This window comes from Onychomys torridus, chromosome 9 (genome assembly GCF_903995425.1).
Source record: "Onychomys torridus chromosome 9, mOncTor1.1, whole genome shotgun sequence".
Classification (NCBI taxonomy): Eukaryota; Metazoa; Chordata; class Mammalia; order Rodentia; family Cricetidae; genus Onychomys; species Onychomys torridus.
The window spans coordinates 54,371,820-54,388,465 of NC_050451.1; the positions used below are offsets into that span (position 1 = coordinate 54,371,820).

The window sequence follows — 16,646 nt, forward strand, 5'->3', positions numbered from 1 at the left end:
TCCCTTTTCGTTGGTTTAGGTCAAACCTGGAAACCCAAGCTTGCCGAGATGGACTGCGAGAACGCTGGAGTTCTGACCCTTCTACCGCCCCGTAGTCAGCCCGCCGCCGCGGGGACTTTGAAAGTGCGCGCGTCCCAGACGCTACGGCGGTTACAGCGAGTGTTGGCTGGAGCTGATCTTGCACTTCCCGGTGCAGCTGTTCGGACGGATTTGAGCCAGCTCGGCAGTACTGACCTAGTGCGGCCCGGCACGGCACGACCTTTGAAAACGCTATCGGCTGATCGCTGCGGCGCCTACAGCGAGTGTCGCCGGGAGCTGTTCCTGCACCTTCCCGACTGGGTGCCCAGACAGCTTTGAGCTAGCTCAGCACTTTCCCCTTTTTACCCAAGCGTGTGACTGTGGTAAGGGAAAGCGTGGCGGACTCGAGGGAGGACAGCAGACAGGGGTGAGGGGTGGGAGATCGCGGACCAGAAAGAGGGAGGGTCGCGGACGGGAGGGAGACAGTGGTTAGGGGACTCAGGACCCACTGGACAGCGGCCGAGGAGATCTACGGGGAAGGACAGCTGACAGGATACACAGAGGCCGGGGGAGGATCGAGGGAGGACCCAGGGGAAGACAGCAGACGGAGGAGAATAGGGGAACCCCTTGGAACCATAGCGCACCTCCAAGAATCTGACCCTGAGCTCCTGGATCCAGGGGAGTTTGGGGGTTCAGGGAGGAAACCACCCCCTTCTCCACGAAGGAGTTGGGGAAGCACCTCTCAGCTAATGCCTCTGCTTTTTAAGGTGAGGCCACTGTAGAAAGGGTAGGGATGTGGCCTGGGGCAGTGACCCATTGGGAACAGTCCATGCCTAGTGTTATGCCCATATCACGGGGTCTCAAAAGACCACCACAGAGACCGAATCCCAAATGTAAACGTAAACAGCCTTTGTTTCAAGGTTGGAGCTTCATCTCTCTGTCCAACGAAAGCAGCTGGGCTGGATAGGTGGCTTTTTTTGGGGGGGGGGGTTTGGAGTGAGGGTGGGAGGTTTCGAGACAGGGTTTCTTCGTGTAGTTTTGGAGCCTGTCCTGGATATCACTCTGTAGACCAGGCTGGCCTCGAACCCACAGAGATCCTCCTGGCTCTGCCTCCCAAGTGCTGGGATTAAAGGCGTGCACCACTGCCACCCTTTTTTTAAAGTCATAGCAGAGGTTGAGGTGAGGGGATTTCTAGGGTTCAGGACCCTGATTAGCTGACATTTGTCTAGGGTATCTATAAAAGGGAAATAGGTGTGTGCTAGGTTCAGGGACACCTGGCGATCTTATCTACTCTTATCTAATGGTTGGAATGTTTGGGATGTCAGGTACTTCCCCTTAGATGCAGGCCCACCCACCCCTGCATGTATCCCTGGGTGGTGTTAGTTTATGGAGTTTCCTGGGTGTGAGTAAGCCTGTCATAGCAGCTCTGTCTGGGCCCCTAAGCCTGTCATGGCAGCTGTGTGGTCAAGCTGTTTTTTAACCCCCCCCCCCCCAAGCTTGCAAGGAGCCCTGGGTTCCATTCTTAGGACGGAAAGAGTGTCTGTGGCTCCAGCACTGGGGAGTAGAGACTGAAGAAAGGACAGGAATGTGGCTGTGGGTAGAGTTTCATACACGGGAATATTGATATTTTTGAACAATATATTTACATACGTATATACATGAAAATTCATAGTGAAACCCAGAACCCATAATCATGTAGAGTGAACATATGCTAATAAAAAGACACTTTTGAAAAGTCAGGCACTGTTAAACAATATTATAAAGTTATGGGTAGGGGGCGCGGGAGCGTTGATTCAGTGGTTCGGGAGTCTGCGATGCTGTTGCAGCGGCCCTGCGGGGGGGGGGGGGGGGGGGGGGTGTCCCAGCACCCATGTGGAGTGGCTCACAACTGCCTGTAATTCCATCATCCTTCACCTCAGGCACCTTATCGTGCATACCACCCACCCCCTGCCACACACACCTACATAATGAAATCTTAAAAGCAATGATCAGATTAACCAAGCTTGCTGTACATTTGTAATCTTAGTCCTGAAGCAGGGGGATGGAACAGTGGGTATCAGCTGGGTAGACACAGTCAGTTGAAGGCCAGTTGAGCTCTGGTGAGTCCCAGACTCAACAGAACAAAACAAGACCAAGGATTTAGCAAGCCACCAGCTCCATCAAATGTGCCCTTGAACCCAAAGACTAAAGGTGATGTGGTTTAAAGTTAGTTATTTAACAATTAGTGCCTATAGAAAGTATTTACAGACCAAGGTAGTAATATAGACTAAGGCTCAAATTCAGCCAGGAAAGAAAAATACCATTAGATGCCTGAAATGGGTGGGGCAAAGCATATTTTGATACGAATAGCATTAAGTGGAAGGTAAGGCAGTTTTGAGTGTCCGGAATATAAGGGAATGTTGAAACTGTTAGACCTAGGTGTTTTAATCTTTTTAAATCGCTGTGTCTGTGCATCCAGTCCTCAAGCCACAGGGACATGGACATGCTCCACGCCGCTCTTTGCCAAGCATCTTGCACATGGCTTGCATTCTACAAGCTGGTTTGTTCCCTCCATTTCCCAAACTGGGTACTGAGGGTGGCACCCGTTCTCATCTAGCATCTCAGAGTTAATCCCGTCTCGATTGATAAGCCCACAAAATCATGTCTTCAGCTTGGTTCCAGATCTATATTTGGCCATCTATTTAATTTGGCTGCCTGTTTGACCTTTCCACCAAGATCTAATAAAGCATCCAAAAATGAGCTCCCAATCTCCGATACCCTATTATTATTATTATTATAATTATTATAATTATTATTATTATTTGTTCAGTGTAGAAAGCCTCCCACCCCACCCCCTTTTAACTTTTTTCTTCCTGGCCACAGTTAAGCCATCAGGAAATCGAGGCATTTTCTGGACATTTCTGGATAGCCTAGACATGTGCCATCAATGGAATCATACGTATGGCTTTCTGAATCTGGTTTTGTTCATTTAGCTGTTTTCCTGGATCACCTGTATTGCCCATAGCAATACTTGGTTACTTTGTATGCAGATCTCACACTGTGCTCCTCATGCAGCATCAAAAGGCTACTTCTCTCATCTGTTTGGACTGTTAGGAGGATTGCTGCTTATATGCAGTTTTCTTTTTTGTTTTGTTTGAGGCAGGGTCTCACTGTTGCCCAGGTTGGTCCTAGCCTCCAAGTGCTGGAATTACAGGCATGCATATATGCTTGTCTTAAAGGAAAACGAGACCTGTTTGTGACTTCTCCTGGGAAGTATGAGAGGGAGACATACTGTTTACCTTTATGTTTTGGCATTGGGGATCGAACTCATGGCCATGTGCATGCTAGGCCGACACTCTACCACTGAGCTACATTCCCAGCTCCTGCTTACATTTTGAACTAGGTATTTTTTTTTATTCAAGTTTATATTAAAATTTTTTTCTTTTTAAATTACATTTATATATATATATAATTGTGTAAGTTGTGGGCAGGTGTGTGCCACAGCGTGTGCGGAGGTCAGAAGACAACTTGTCGGAGTTGGTTCTCAGCTCTATGGGTTCCAGGAATTGAACTCAAGTTGGCAGGCTTGGCAGCAAGTGCCTCTACCTTCTGAGCTACATCTCTAGCCGCTGAGTATACATTTCATGGTTAAAACTACAACTCCAACCACTGATAGTGTGACCACGAATAAGTAATTGGATCTGTGTTTCAATTTTACCATTGTAAATACAACTGGACAAAGTATTTGCTGAGTTCTCAGACTGTGTATTTCTATGATAAAATGATGTTATGGGATTCTTCTCACAGTGTTATTCTTTATAGCTGCATTATAACTTAGCTTGTTTTCATCATAGGACCTAAAGTGATTGCTACAATGGAAGGAGTCAATAATTTCAAGACACCTAACAAATTATCTGAAAAAAGGAAATCTGGTAAGCTTGCAGAAGTAAGACCTTTAATTGTTGCTGTTTCTACTGGAGACGTTTTAGTGTTTGCTCATTGTCATTGTCTGTGAACAGTCGTAGCATTGAAACAACCATGCTAGCCATAATGGAGTGAGGGCCAGACTTTCTGTTGGCTGACATGGTCGTCTGGGATTTTAGGTTCTTCCTGGTGATGGTCTTCTGGCTTGAACCAGATGTTAACAGGAGTTGGTTCTCTCCTAGGAGGAGATTCCCAGGATTCTTCCAGGAGTCGAGCATCAGGCTTGCACAGCAAACACTTTTACCTATCATGTCTCGAAGATTGTTTAGGATGTCTTTTTTGTTTGTTTGGTTTTTCAAGACAAGGTTTCTCTGTGTAGAACTGTCCTGGAACTCACTCTGTAGACCAGGCTGGCCTTGAACTCAGAGATTCACCTGCCTCTACTACCTCTTGAGTGCTGGGATTAAACCACCGCCTGGCTTGTTTAGGATATCTTAAGTAGTTGGTCATGTATAGATTAATCGACATTTTAACAATTTTTTTTTCACTCCAAGCTCTATAACTTTTTTTTTTTTTAAATTACCTTGTTACACTGGCTCAGTGTGCTTTTGACTAGAGATGCTAGTGGGCATATTTGTGTTGTTCCCAATGTATATTAGATGTAGCTGTTCACAGATGCATTCATTTGTCGGGCTCCAGCCCCTCTCTAGCCTCTGAGTCCCCAGATTATAGCTTGTGCTCCCACACCCAGCCTATAAGGACCTTTAAGAACATCTGTTTAGTCCTCAGTGTGCCCAGACTATCCTTTACATCAGTGAGCATCTTTCTGAGATGTGTGTCTGTTTTTATGATCTGTTACTCTGCCATCCCTGTCATTTGGTGGTATGTTTTGATTGGTCTCTCTTTCTTCTGGCATGAACTCTGGTTTCTGCTTCTTTCATACCTGGTAATTTTTGATTAGGTGGTAGATGTTTTATGTCTTCGAGTGCTGGATTTTGTTGCTGTACAGGGTGTTTGGTTTTTATGAAGCTCCAAAGCTTATTTGGCAGAATGATGGTGAGCCTGCTCCTTTTGAGACTGGCCTTTAAGCTTTCTTACAGACTTTGCTTGGGCTAAAAGTTAGTAGTAGTACTGAGTTTTTACCTTTTCAAGGGCTTCACTTAATAGTCTGCTACAGTGCTTCCTGGTTTGGTTGATGATGGTAAAGTGATCTTACTCCTAGGCTTCCATTGCTTTCTTGGTTTGGGGGATTCTACCCATTATGTGTGCAGTTAAGTACTAGCCAAGCACTCTACGGGAAATCTTTTCTGGTGCGGCTTTTCTTTTGGCTCCTTCCTGTGTTCTGCTCTGCAGCTTCCAACTACCTAGTCCTCCTTGACCTCTGCTCTCTGTGTCTGGTTTAACAGTACTCTTGGGCTTTTCCTTGGTGTTTCTGATAAGAAATCACAACATGTCCGTCCACACGGCTGGGCTTGCCCGGTGGACCGCCTAATTATTTCCGGTTCAAAATAGCCATTTCCAGGTCAGAACATCTCGCATGGCTAGGACTCCGTGGCTTTACATGGTTGCGGAAAGCGTGCACATAAAGCGTGCACACGTGGTCATGTAATCTACGCGCATGCGTGGAGTAGCCACATGCGGTCCTGTACGCATGCGCGGCCCTCTCTTTAAAAAGCCGGCGCCATTTTGCACAGGTCTCTCTTCTCTTCTCTCTCTCCACTCTCTCTTGTCTCCTCACTCACGTGTGTGCTTCACACAGGCCTGTCACTTCTATCCTCTATCCTCTTTAATAAAAATTCTTCTGTGGTCTTGTCATGTTCGGGATGTGTTCCTCGTGGGGTAAGAGCACTAAATACCTAACAGCTTCAGCCCGGGACTGCCTTTTTGGTGCCATGGGGCGACGATGGGGCTTGCTTCGTTGGTTCATAGGCACCATGGGGCTGGCTTCGTCAGTTCATCTTTGCTCAGGGGTCACAGCTCTGCTCTGCCTCCTGTCACACATCTGAAAACTACTGTACTTATCAGGTTTTCCAGTTCACAGAGAGAGCAGCTCCAAGAGCAGTGATTCCTGAGCAGAAGCAGACCTGCCTCATCTTTGTAATAATTATAGAATGCTCTGAATTGTTTAGATTTGTTTTGTTTTTGTTTTTGCAGATGCTCAGGAAAATTCTAGTATTCAAACATATGTGTTCATGGTGTGTGTGTGTGTGTGTGTGTGTGTGTGTGTGTGTGTGTGTGTGATATCTCCTTGGGCACATGTCATGGGATCAGGAAACTATGTAAAAGGCCAGGTTGTACATAGTTCCAGGCATGTCCAGCCAGTGGCACACAGGTCATATGTACCCCAGGATGCTATGAATGTGTCCCAGCACAGAATCATAGAAGTACTTAAAACACTACAAAATTTTCTGTTTCTGTTTTTGTAAAGAGAGTGCTGTTTCTGTGCATGGTCTTTGCAGATGACAGCATGTCTCTCTCTCTCTTTTTTTTTTTTTTTTTTGAGACAGAGTTTCTCTGTGTAGCTTTGCTCCTTTCCTGGAACTTGCTTTGGAGATCAGCCTGGCCTCGAACTCACAGAGATCCACCTGCCTCTGCCTCCCAAGTGCTGGGATTAAAGGCGTGCGCCACCTGGCGACAGCGTGTTTCAATGACACACAGTGACATTCCTGGTAGACCTTGAGGACCATGAGACTTCCTTATGCTTGCTTGTGTGCTTTTCTTCTTTTATCTCTTTATTTTTCTTTTAGAGATGTTTTTATTCATGACTGTTTGTATGTATGTGTGCATGCCACATGCATGTGGGTACCCTTCCTTGGAGGCCAGTAGAAGGCACTGGATTCCCTGGAAGTTGGGGTTACAGATGGTTGTAAGCTGCCTGATGTGTGTGCTGGAAATCAAACTCTGGTCCTCTGTAAGAGCAGCAAGTGCTCTTGACCACTGAGCCATCTTAGCAGCCTCTCAATTCTTTAGTTTTAAATAGCCCTTAAAGAATGTAAAAAAGGGCCAGTGAGATGGTTCAATAGGTTGACCCGAGTGTAATCTGCCCAAACAGTTCAAAAGCTGTCCTCTGACCTCCACATATGTGCCATGGCATTCACATCTACACATACACAACTGCATACACATACTGTGTATACATGCACACAATAATAATTACATAGATTTAAAAAAAAATTTACCTTGTATGCCATAAAAACAGGCCATTTACATTAGTGTTAGTGTGAGAGTTATAAAAGTAGTCTTGATCAAAGGGTATTCAGGTACTCTGTAAAAAATGATACTATTACTAATCTTACCAGTGTTTCCAGACTGTCAGGATTCTTTTGGACCTCTGTTTTCAAGTGCTAAGTTCTTGCTTTTGTTTTTGATTTTTAGTATTATGTTCGACTCCATGTGTAAATATCCCGGCCTCTCCATTTATGCAGAAGCTTGGCTTTGGGACTGGGGTCAACGTTTACCTAATGAAAAGGTGAGTGAAGGATTTGAGGGACTTAGGTTCATGTGCCTGAACTGGGTAAGTTCCTCATCACACCTGAAGGCTACATTCCAGTTCTCAGAATCTGGATAACTGCCAGAGCTTTGCCCCAAGAACTTCTAGATTCTTCCTGGTGGATTATTAAAAGGGAAACAGCTTAATCCTTTTCTGGCTTCTCTAAGAAGAGATCCTCAAACATGGCTTTGAGTGTGGTGTAGGAGAATTGTTCTGTGTGGAGATGAAATAGCTGTTGGTGAAGAAGAGCGCGTCAGGGAAGGGGAACTATTGGCAGTTAATGGTTATACGGAGGGGAGAGTCAGTTCTCTTTAGGGATGCAGCCCGTCAGAGGCTACCTGCACTCCAAGAGATGGTCTTGTACCCGTACACTAAGGGGACTCAGTGGGCTTAAGGAATAAAGAGCACATGAAGTTAGGGGGTGGTGGGACAGAAGAGGATCGGAGGGGTGGGAGCAGGAAGTGCATCTGATCAAAACATGTATGTATGAAATTTAAAATAATAAAAGAGGGCATACCATTATACATAGACTGTTTAAGTTAAATTTCTTTAATATTAATTATAGACTCTTGTAACTCATCTCTGCTACATATAGGTAAAATGTTTGATAAAATAGTAGACTGACATGCTAGCAGTTTTCAAGTTTAATTGTACTTTTTTTTTTTTAGCTGAGGATCGAACCTAGGCGCTCTACCACTGAGCTAAATCCCCAACCCTAATTGTACTTTTATAAATTGTAACATTCTGTCTTTAACTTTCTCCTTTAATTCCTTCCCAGAGCTTAGATATCAGTGCATCAAGACACTGACTTAGTCAAAACAGAAATGTAACAGGTGTTGATGGATCTAAATAATTTACATATTTTTAAATACATGTTTCTGGGCTGGAGAGATGGCTCAGAGGTTAAGAGCACTGACTGTTCTTCCAGAGGTCTTGAGTTCAATTCCCAGCAACCACATGATGGCTCATAACCATCTGTAATGAGATCTGGCACCCTCTTCTGTATACATAATACATAAATAAATCTAAATACATGTTTCTATGGATTCAATTTGAGGATATTGTTAGTTTTTATTCATTCTGTACCTTTAAATTTACACGTGTATATTTTAGATCTCCACGAGGGTTGTCTCATTCTCCTTGGGCTGTGAAAAAGATCAATCCTTTATGTAATGATCATTATCGAACTGTGTATCAGAAGAGACTGAGTGATGAAGCTAAGATTTTAAAAAACCTCAATCATCCAAACATCATAGGTAAGTAGAGGCTGACTTGGTGGTAGTATGTATTAGAGCAATGTTCTGTTCCTCTGGAAACACTATAGATGCACTCTGAAATGGTCTTGCTAATAAAAATCAAGTTGGGCCCGGATGTTATTGGAAATCAAGTTAATGTGAATTGTCTAAAGTAAAAATTCACATAAGGGGATGGAGAGATGGACCAGCAGGTAAGAGGACTTGGCACACTTGCAGAGGACCCAGATTTGGTTCTTGGCACCCACAGGGTGGCTCACAACCATCCACGGGGATCCAATGTCTTGACTTCCATGGGCCCCAGGCACACATGTGGTGCACATATATACATGCAGACAAAATATTCATACACATAAGAGAAATCTAAAACGAAAACATTTAAAACATAAAAAGTTGTTTGGTGCAGGTGCTATGAGGATCTCAGGACTTAGACTGGTCTTCATTTAGATTACTTACATGTATATGGTTGGGTTCTTGGATTGTTTTCCCTTTGCATATTTAGTACTAATGCAGCTGTGGGGATCATTCTATTGATGAAAGCATAGGAAAACTGTTTTGATTTTTGTTTTGGTGCTAAACACACACTTGAGGACATTTAAATTGTACCTGTGGGTTAAGTTTTTAAATGACAGCTGGCTCATTGTATTAGTTCAGGTGGAAGTTCCATTAAGGAAGAAGCCCTGGTTTCCAGAGTCTAATAGAAAACTGTTGCATTTTCTTAAGGGTATCGTGCCTTTACTGAAGCCAGTGACGGCAGTCTGTGCCTCGCTATGGAGTATGGAGGTGAGAAGTCTCTGAATGACTTAATAGAAGAACGCAACAAAGACAGCGGAAGTCCTTTTCCAGCAGCTGTGATTCTCAGAGTTGCTTTGCACATGGCGAGAGGGCTAAAGGTAACTGCCATTATATTTTACATAGCTTTGGTGGGCTAGGAAGAAAATAAACATGGGTGACACCTATGGTGCTGTGTTTTTGATAGATACAACCTAAGGGCTAAAGGTAACTGTGCCATTATATTTTATATAACTTTGGTGAACTAGGAAGAAATTAAACACGGGTTAACCTACGGTGCTATGTTTTTGGATAGGTAGAACATAAGGGAAGAAAAGCAATGCATATAATGATTAAGTACTAGTAATAGTGACTCTGGGAAACTACTGATGATTCACAGTGTAATGATGATAGTGATGTCAGGGTTACATGCTAAGGTTTTATGAAATTGGTTTATGAAGCAGATTGAGAAAAAAAGCATTGTAAATACAATTAGTACAATTTAGTACATTTATAGGTAAGATAACTTTAAATAGGATAGAGCTGGGCTTGATGGTGCACCCCTTTAATTCCAGAGAGGCAGAGGGAGGTGGATCTCTGAGTTCAAGACCAGCCTGGTCTACAGAGTAAGGTCCATGATAGTCAGGGCTACATAGAGAAACCCCATCTCAAAAACAAAAACAAAAAGGATAGAAACATCTGAATCACTGACTGATGGCTCTAAGTATGTATATTTAATGAAATTAATCATATAACTGTGTTGAAGCCTATTGACCACATGTTGGGCTGCATTTGAAGTAAGCACAGGAAGGTCCTGTGGAAGAACAGGTCATAGCCTCTCCTTTCTAAGCTGGGCACATAGTATAGTGCTCAGGTGCTGCTGACAAATGAACAGCCATTTTGCAGCCCTGTTCAAAATGCGACTGTAATTATATACAACCCCAAAAGGAGTTCATGTATAAAACATAGTATAGCTTTGGAGTACATCTCTGCTTCTACTCATGAATTATATATAGTGGCCCCATGTCACCTGCTCTTCTTGCATTACATCATAACTTGAGATAAGTTTGTTTTATGGTGAAGATTTCAAAAATTAAAACTATTGGCCTCAAGTGAAATTGGAGTGTTTTGAAATCTGATAGAAAATTATATAGGCTTTGAGAATTCAGACATCTTTAAGAAAAATTTTAAATGACATGGCATGTTCCCTTCCTAGCTTCAAGTACTTTGAAATAGATAAGTAAGTCCAGTTTACAAGTCATTGTTGGTATTTTTTTGTTTGTTTGTTTTGTTTTTTGAGAAAAGCTTTCTCTGTGTAGCCCCTGCTGCTCTGGAACTTGCTTTGTAGATCAGGCTGGCCTTGAACTCAGAGATCCTCCTGCTTCTGCCTCCCTAGTCATGCACCACCACAGCTTGACTCAAGTCAGTTTTATTGAAAGAATTTTTATAAGGTTTTTTGTTTTTTTTTTCTGCTCATGTATTTGATTGCTTTTACAATTTTAGTATCTGCATCAAGAAAAGAAGCTGCTTCATGGAGACATAAAGTCTTCAAATGTTGTAATTAAAGGTGATTTTGAAACAATTAAAATCTGTGATGTAGGAGTCTCTCTGCCATTGGATGAAAATATGACTGGTAAGTACCATTGTTTTAAACTTCTACAATTTTTGAACTCCTAATTCCAGCATTCTAAAACATAATAAACCATAAAAATGGTTTCAAATGAACTGTTTATGATAAGTATATAGTTCAGAGTGTCTTTCTGGTGTTTTGCTTCCTCTGAGCTCCCAGCTCCTTCCCTTGCTACATGGACAGTCTTAGTTTCACTTGTTGATCCGTTTAGGATGGCCTCAGGCTCACAGTTCACCCACAGTCTTCAGTGTGTGCCCACACTGCCCCTTACTAGCATGGATTCTACCTGAATAACTCTGGAAAGACACACCCACCAGACTAGAGCTTTCCCCAGCTTCTGGGCATTCTAATCCAATTGTGCTAGTCAGGGTTGATTTTATGTCTTCCCTTTTCTCTTCACATGTTTCTTTCTCTACTTGTAAATTTACTGAGAACCTCAAAGTAGAATTTTGAAGAGAAACTTCTTGATTAAACAAACTGCTTGTTTTTCTCTCCCATTGTTTAAAAGTGAGGTATAAGCATTTTGTTTTCAATTCTATCCTTATCTGTGTAAAATGGAGATTATAGTAATGAAATACTGAAAAATTATATTTTTAGTGTAATATACTTTAACACTGTTCAGTGAATTTGATTTATCTTAGAGAAATTGAGTTTTAAACAGGTAAGGGAAATTTTGCCATTTGGAAGATGTCATAGAATACTTTACTGGACAAAGGAATTAAATTAGAGACTACTAACAAAAATATCTAGGAGAGCCTTGAGTTTTGGGAGTTTAGCAATGCGAATTTACATAACTATTAGGGAGTCACTGGCCACAGTTTTGGAAACTCTTTTGAACTGATTTATAAAGTGAAACAACTTGTAAAGTCACTAGTTTCCCATGGAAACTTGTAGCTATTAGTGATTATGTTAAAATGACAAACTCACCCCTGCTGGCTGCACGTCCTTGTCAGCCAGGACAGAAGAGCAAAGTCCATGGGAGGAATAGGAAAGATAGGAACCAAAGTCTCTGGGAAATGTTAATAAAGCCAAAAGCTGGATGTATGGAAAAGTAAAAGTTCTCACCAAGATTAGGAGAGAACAATAACCACCAATGTCAGCCATGAAGATGTCACAGCTGCACATTCCACACATGTGTAAGGACTTACAGGCAGCTGCATTTCACCAATATGACAGCTATGTAAATGACAATTTCCTTGAAAAAATGCAGTTATCAAAATTGATATAAGACCTAAGAAATCTAAAATAAATTGGAAAGAAGCATTCCTACAAAAAAATCTCATGGTTGATTTAAGAAAAGAGATACTAGGATGAGCAGCTATCCATTGTATTCTATATACTAGTAAATAACAAGAAAATGGAAAGTTAAAAAGTCCATTTATAACTAATAAAACCTCAAGATATTTAAAATTCTAAGAAGAAAAAAAATGAATAAAGCATCACTGAGATGGGCCCAGATAGAAAAAGAAAGATCTGTGTATTAGAAGACTTGATACTATTGAGATGTTAAGTCTTTACAAATTGATCTAAGGAGTCCATTCTTTCCAAATTAATTTTTGCTGGTTTTTTTTTTTGTTTGTTTGTTTGTTTTGGTTTTTACTTTTCTATTGAAGTTGACAAAATGACTTTAGACTGTAAGGGACTGTGAGTGGCATGAGCTACTCCTGGGCAGATGCTCTAAAGGCCAGTGTGTGATTGATTATCCCTCTGGTTCTCCTGACTTAGCAATCATGGAAGCCCTGAAGTTTCATGTGGCTTTCCTCTGTGACTTCAGAGCTTGGAGAAAATCCAAGATCTAGACGTGGAGTTGTCTGCTGTGTCACACAGCTTGCATGTCTTTAAAGCTAAGCAAGGTTGTCTAGCTTGAGTCTGGAATTTTGACATCTATCTATACTCTAGATTCCTGTCACCTAGCAGAACTGTTTTCTTACATTCCCATCAACTGATGAGATTTTTAATACTTACTAGTTTGATAAGGGACAGATCTTTATAGTGAGGTTGCATACAGTGGTTAACTTCTGAACTCCCCAGAGAAATGAGTTTTGCTTGTGTTGTTTTGTTGGTTGCTTGTCTTTTTCCATGTTCTTTTTTTTTTTTTTGCCAGAGCTGAGGATCGAACCCAGGGCCTTGTGCTTGCTAGGCGAGCAATTTACCACTGAGCTAAATCCCCAACCCCTTTCTCCATGATCTTTAATGCCTGTTCTTATGACTGTTCTACTTGTATTTTTTTGTGCCTCAGTGTCTGATCCTGAGGCCTGTTACATTGGCACTGAGCCATGGAAACCCAAAGAAGCATTGGAGGAAAACGGCATTATTACTGACAAGGCAGATATATTTGCATTTGGCCTTACTCTGTGGGAAATGATGACTTTATGTATTCCACACATCAATCTTCCAGATGATGATGATGATGATGATGAAGGTATAAATACAAATTGGTTTTAACATAAATCTGAGTTTCTTTCTGGTAACTAGTACATAAATTGTCTTTCCATTAAAATTCAAACAGCAAGTTGTTTAAGATTATAGTAATACTGTGATTAATTTGGCTAGATTCAATCTCATACAAATGAGATATAGATTGAGAATAGGAACATAGAGGTATTCCTCCTCTGTAACTCCTTCACCCATGGGTTCTCATTTTTAAAATCTACATTTGCTGGGTGGGTAGGTGGAGTATCTAGTTGGAAGTTTCCTTAACTTCTTGCTGGAGAGAAAATAGCTAATCTCTGAGGCAGCAGAGCTGAACAAACTGCCTGTGGTATAGGGGAACACTGGATAACTCTGTCTTGTTGCAAGAGGGTAGTTGTCGAGCTATTCCATAACCTACATGACTTTGCTTATTTCCATCTCTAATTCCCTCACATGCAGATGCAACCTTTGATGAGAGTGACTTCGATGATGAAGCATACTATGCAGCTCTGGGGACCAGGCCTTCTATCAACATGGAAGAACTGGATGAGTCCTACCAGAAGGTCATTGAACTTTTCTCTGTGTGTACTAATGAGGATCCTAAATATCGTCCTTCTGCTGCACACATTGTTGAAGCTTTGGAACTAGATGTCCAGTGATGCTGTTTGTGGTAGTCTAAGCATGAAGCACAGCTTGTATGTGAACTGTTAATTCAGATGCATTTATTTAGTTACTATGACCTGCAGTCGCTAGACTCTGGAAGTGGCTTATTTTAGGACCACTGCACATAGTTAATATTTGCATAATTTTCTGAAATGTTATTTCTTATAAGCATTTAAAGTGTCACTTAAAGTGGCTTATTTTAGGACCACTGTATATAGTTAATATTTGCATAATTTTCTGACATGTTATGTCTTACATGCACTTACTGGATACTAACTCTTCAGGTACCTAGATGCTGCCCCTATTGATTTAAAACACTAGTCACCCTGTCTGAGAGGACTTAGAATCAAGGGACCATTGCTTTACTAAAGATCTTTTCAGATATTCTCTTTAGTGGGTTAAAAATGTCACTTTATACAGTACAAAAGTGACAAAGTTAATCTGCATCTGTTCATAAAGTGTCCAGCATTACCTGGCCTGTTGGCCCATGTGCTTATTAAATGTTCCCTGGAGCTTGTGAAGAGCATGGTTCAGAAGAGTCGTTCCTAGGGTTCCCAGACCCTGGTTACAGCTGTCTTGCATCTCTTCACATCTTAGTGTCTAACTTATTGAATGTATTTTTATGCTAATATATTTTGTTTTTACTGACTGTATGTAACCTAAATCTTTTAAAGTTGTGATGTAGGAATAAATAATAAAGGACAGTGCCAGCCACCTCAGCATTATCTTCTGTTTGTGTTGCCATTGGACTTGTAGAGGGAATGTGGTTTTGAAACCTTTTCTTTTTTTTTTTTTTTGGTTTTTTGAGACAGGGTTTCTCTGTGTAGCTTTGTGCCTTTCCTGGAACTCACTTGTTAGCCCAGGCTGGCCTAGAACTGACAAAGATCTGCCTGGCACTGCCTCCCGAGTGCTGGGATTAAAGGTGTGCGCTGTCGCTGCTGGCCGCCGCCACCACCCGGCTGAAACCTTTTCTTATGTATAAAGTTAGGTTAAATTGGATCAGTTGTTTGAGTCACAGCTCTTTGGAATTGCCATAATTAACTGAATTGGTGAAACCAAGAGGTATACTCAGACTTGGGCTACAGATAGAATTTAGGTAATTCAGCAACAGATCACTAATTAGCATGCTATCCATCAAAACAGCAGGAAAGTGACAGCAAATTGAAAATTTACTCAGAAAAATTGTGTCAATGTACACACTGAGATTCAGTAGTCTTACCAACCCTTTCTCTGATATATCATTTTTAGGTTTGCCCAAGTGACCTGCTTATAGACCATAAAGCATGAATTGGCGCTAATACATAAAATTTGCACTTTTGAGACTTATTCCTAGTTCCTATAGATACCCCATTTCCCACATAACATTTTATATAACTATACTTGTCACAATAAACCAGTACTGGCATGTAATTCAAGCCCACATTTTATTTGGATTTGTTTAGTAACTATTTTTCTGTTCCAAGATCCCATTCAAATGCCATACTTGGGGATGTCACAACCCCTTGACTACTAAATTACAGGGTGTGGTGGTTTAGGGATTTGCATAATTTGTATAGACCTTAACTGGGAGTTGTCTGATGTTTATTTCATGTTCACATGGGATAGGACCTGAGAAAGGTAAATAAACACCCTTCTCATACAGCAAGCCATCGATTATCAACATAGTGACACTGACTGTTGACTCAGATCAGCTTGTCGCAGTGTCTCTGCTGGGGCTCTTTCAATGGCTTTCCTTTTCAAACTTTGATATTGCAAGATCTAGGCTCATTCTGTATAATCTCTGACTCAGCAACTCCAGATTTTTTTTCTTTTGAGAAAGATATTAGAAACAAGATCTAATTACTCCATGTACTTGTTGCTGTTATTAAATACCAAGACTTGTGTGTGTGTGAAACCAAACTGCAAACAGAGCAACAGTGTCAATACAACCCAGTGTACATTTAAATCCTAAGACACCAAGTGAATTGACCTGCAGAACTCATGAGAAGCAATGTAAGTAGGACTATAGGGAAACTTTCTGTTTCAGCATACTATTGCCCTAATATCTCTATAGTTTTGTTTTCAAAAGACATTTATGATAAAGAATAATTTATCAGAGTATTAACAGGATGTTATGAATTCTGGGCCAGTGAGATGGCTCAGTAAATAAAAGTACTTACACAATCCTGGTCACCTGACTTGGATCTTTAGAACCCATGGTAGAGAAAAGAACTGACTCCCAAGAGTTGTTCTTTGGCCTCCATGTAGGCACTGTGAAATGCACACGCAAACACACTAATAATGATAATTATAAAAAATTATAATTGATTTCTCACAAATCATTGAACAATGAAATAATATTAATAAAATTTATAATAAAACATTTAAAGAAATTTTGTGCAGAAAATAGCATTAAAATGTTTGCATAATTACAGATAATTTTAACACTTCCACATTCTTTTTGGAAGTATTACAGGCAAATTAGTCTTAAAGATGAATCGATTTTACAATAAGCAATATAACTTAG

At 41.2% G+C, this 16,646-nt stretch overlaps 1 protein-coding gene across 1 annotated transcript; it reads left to right on the plus strand.

The window, feature by feature from the left end:
* The first annotated feature begins 308 nt into the window (after positions 1-308).
* Positions 309-14,136, plus strand: Pbk (PDZ binding kinase). Its single transcript, XM_036198465.1, has 8 exons — positions 309-401; positions 3,852-3,929; positions 7,297-7,390; positions 8,525-8,667; positions 9,388-9,557; positions 10,939-11,068; positions 13,305-13,487; positions 13,937-14,136. The coding sequence occupies exons 2-8, from the start codon at positions 3,872-3,874 to the stop codon at positions 14,134-14,136; spliced, it is 978 nt and encodes a 325-aa protein (XP_036054358.1). The 5' UTR covers positions 309-401; positions 3,852-3,871.
* Positions 14,137-16,646: the final 2,510 nt, after the last annotated feature.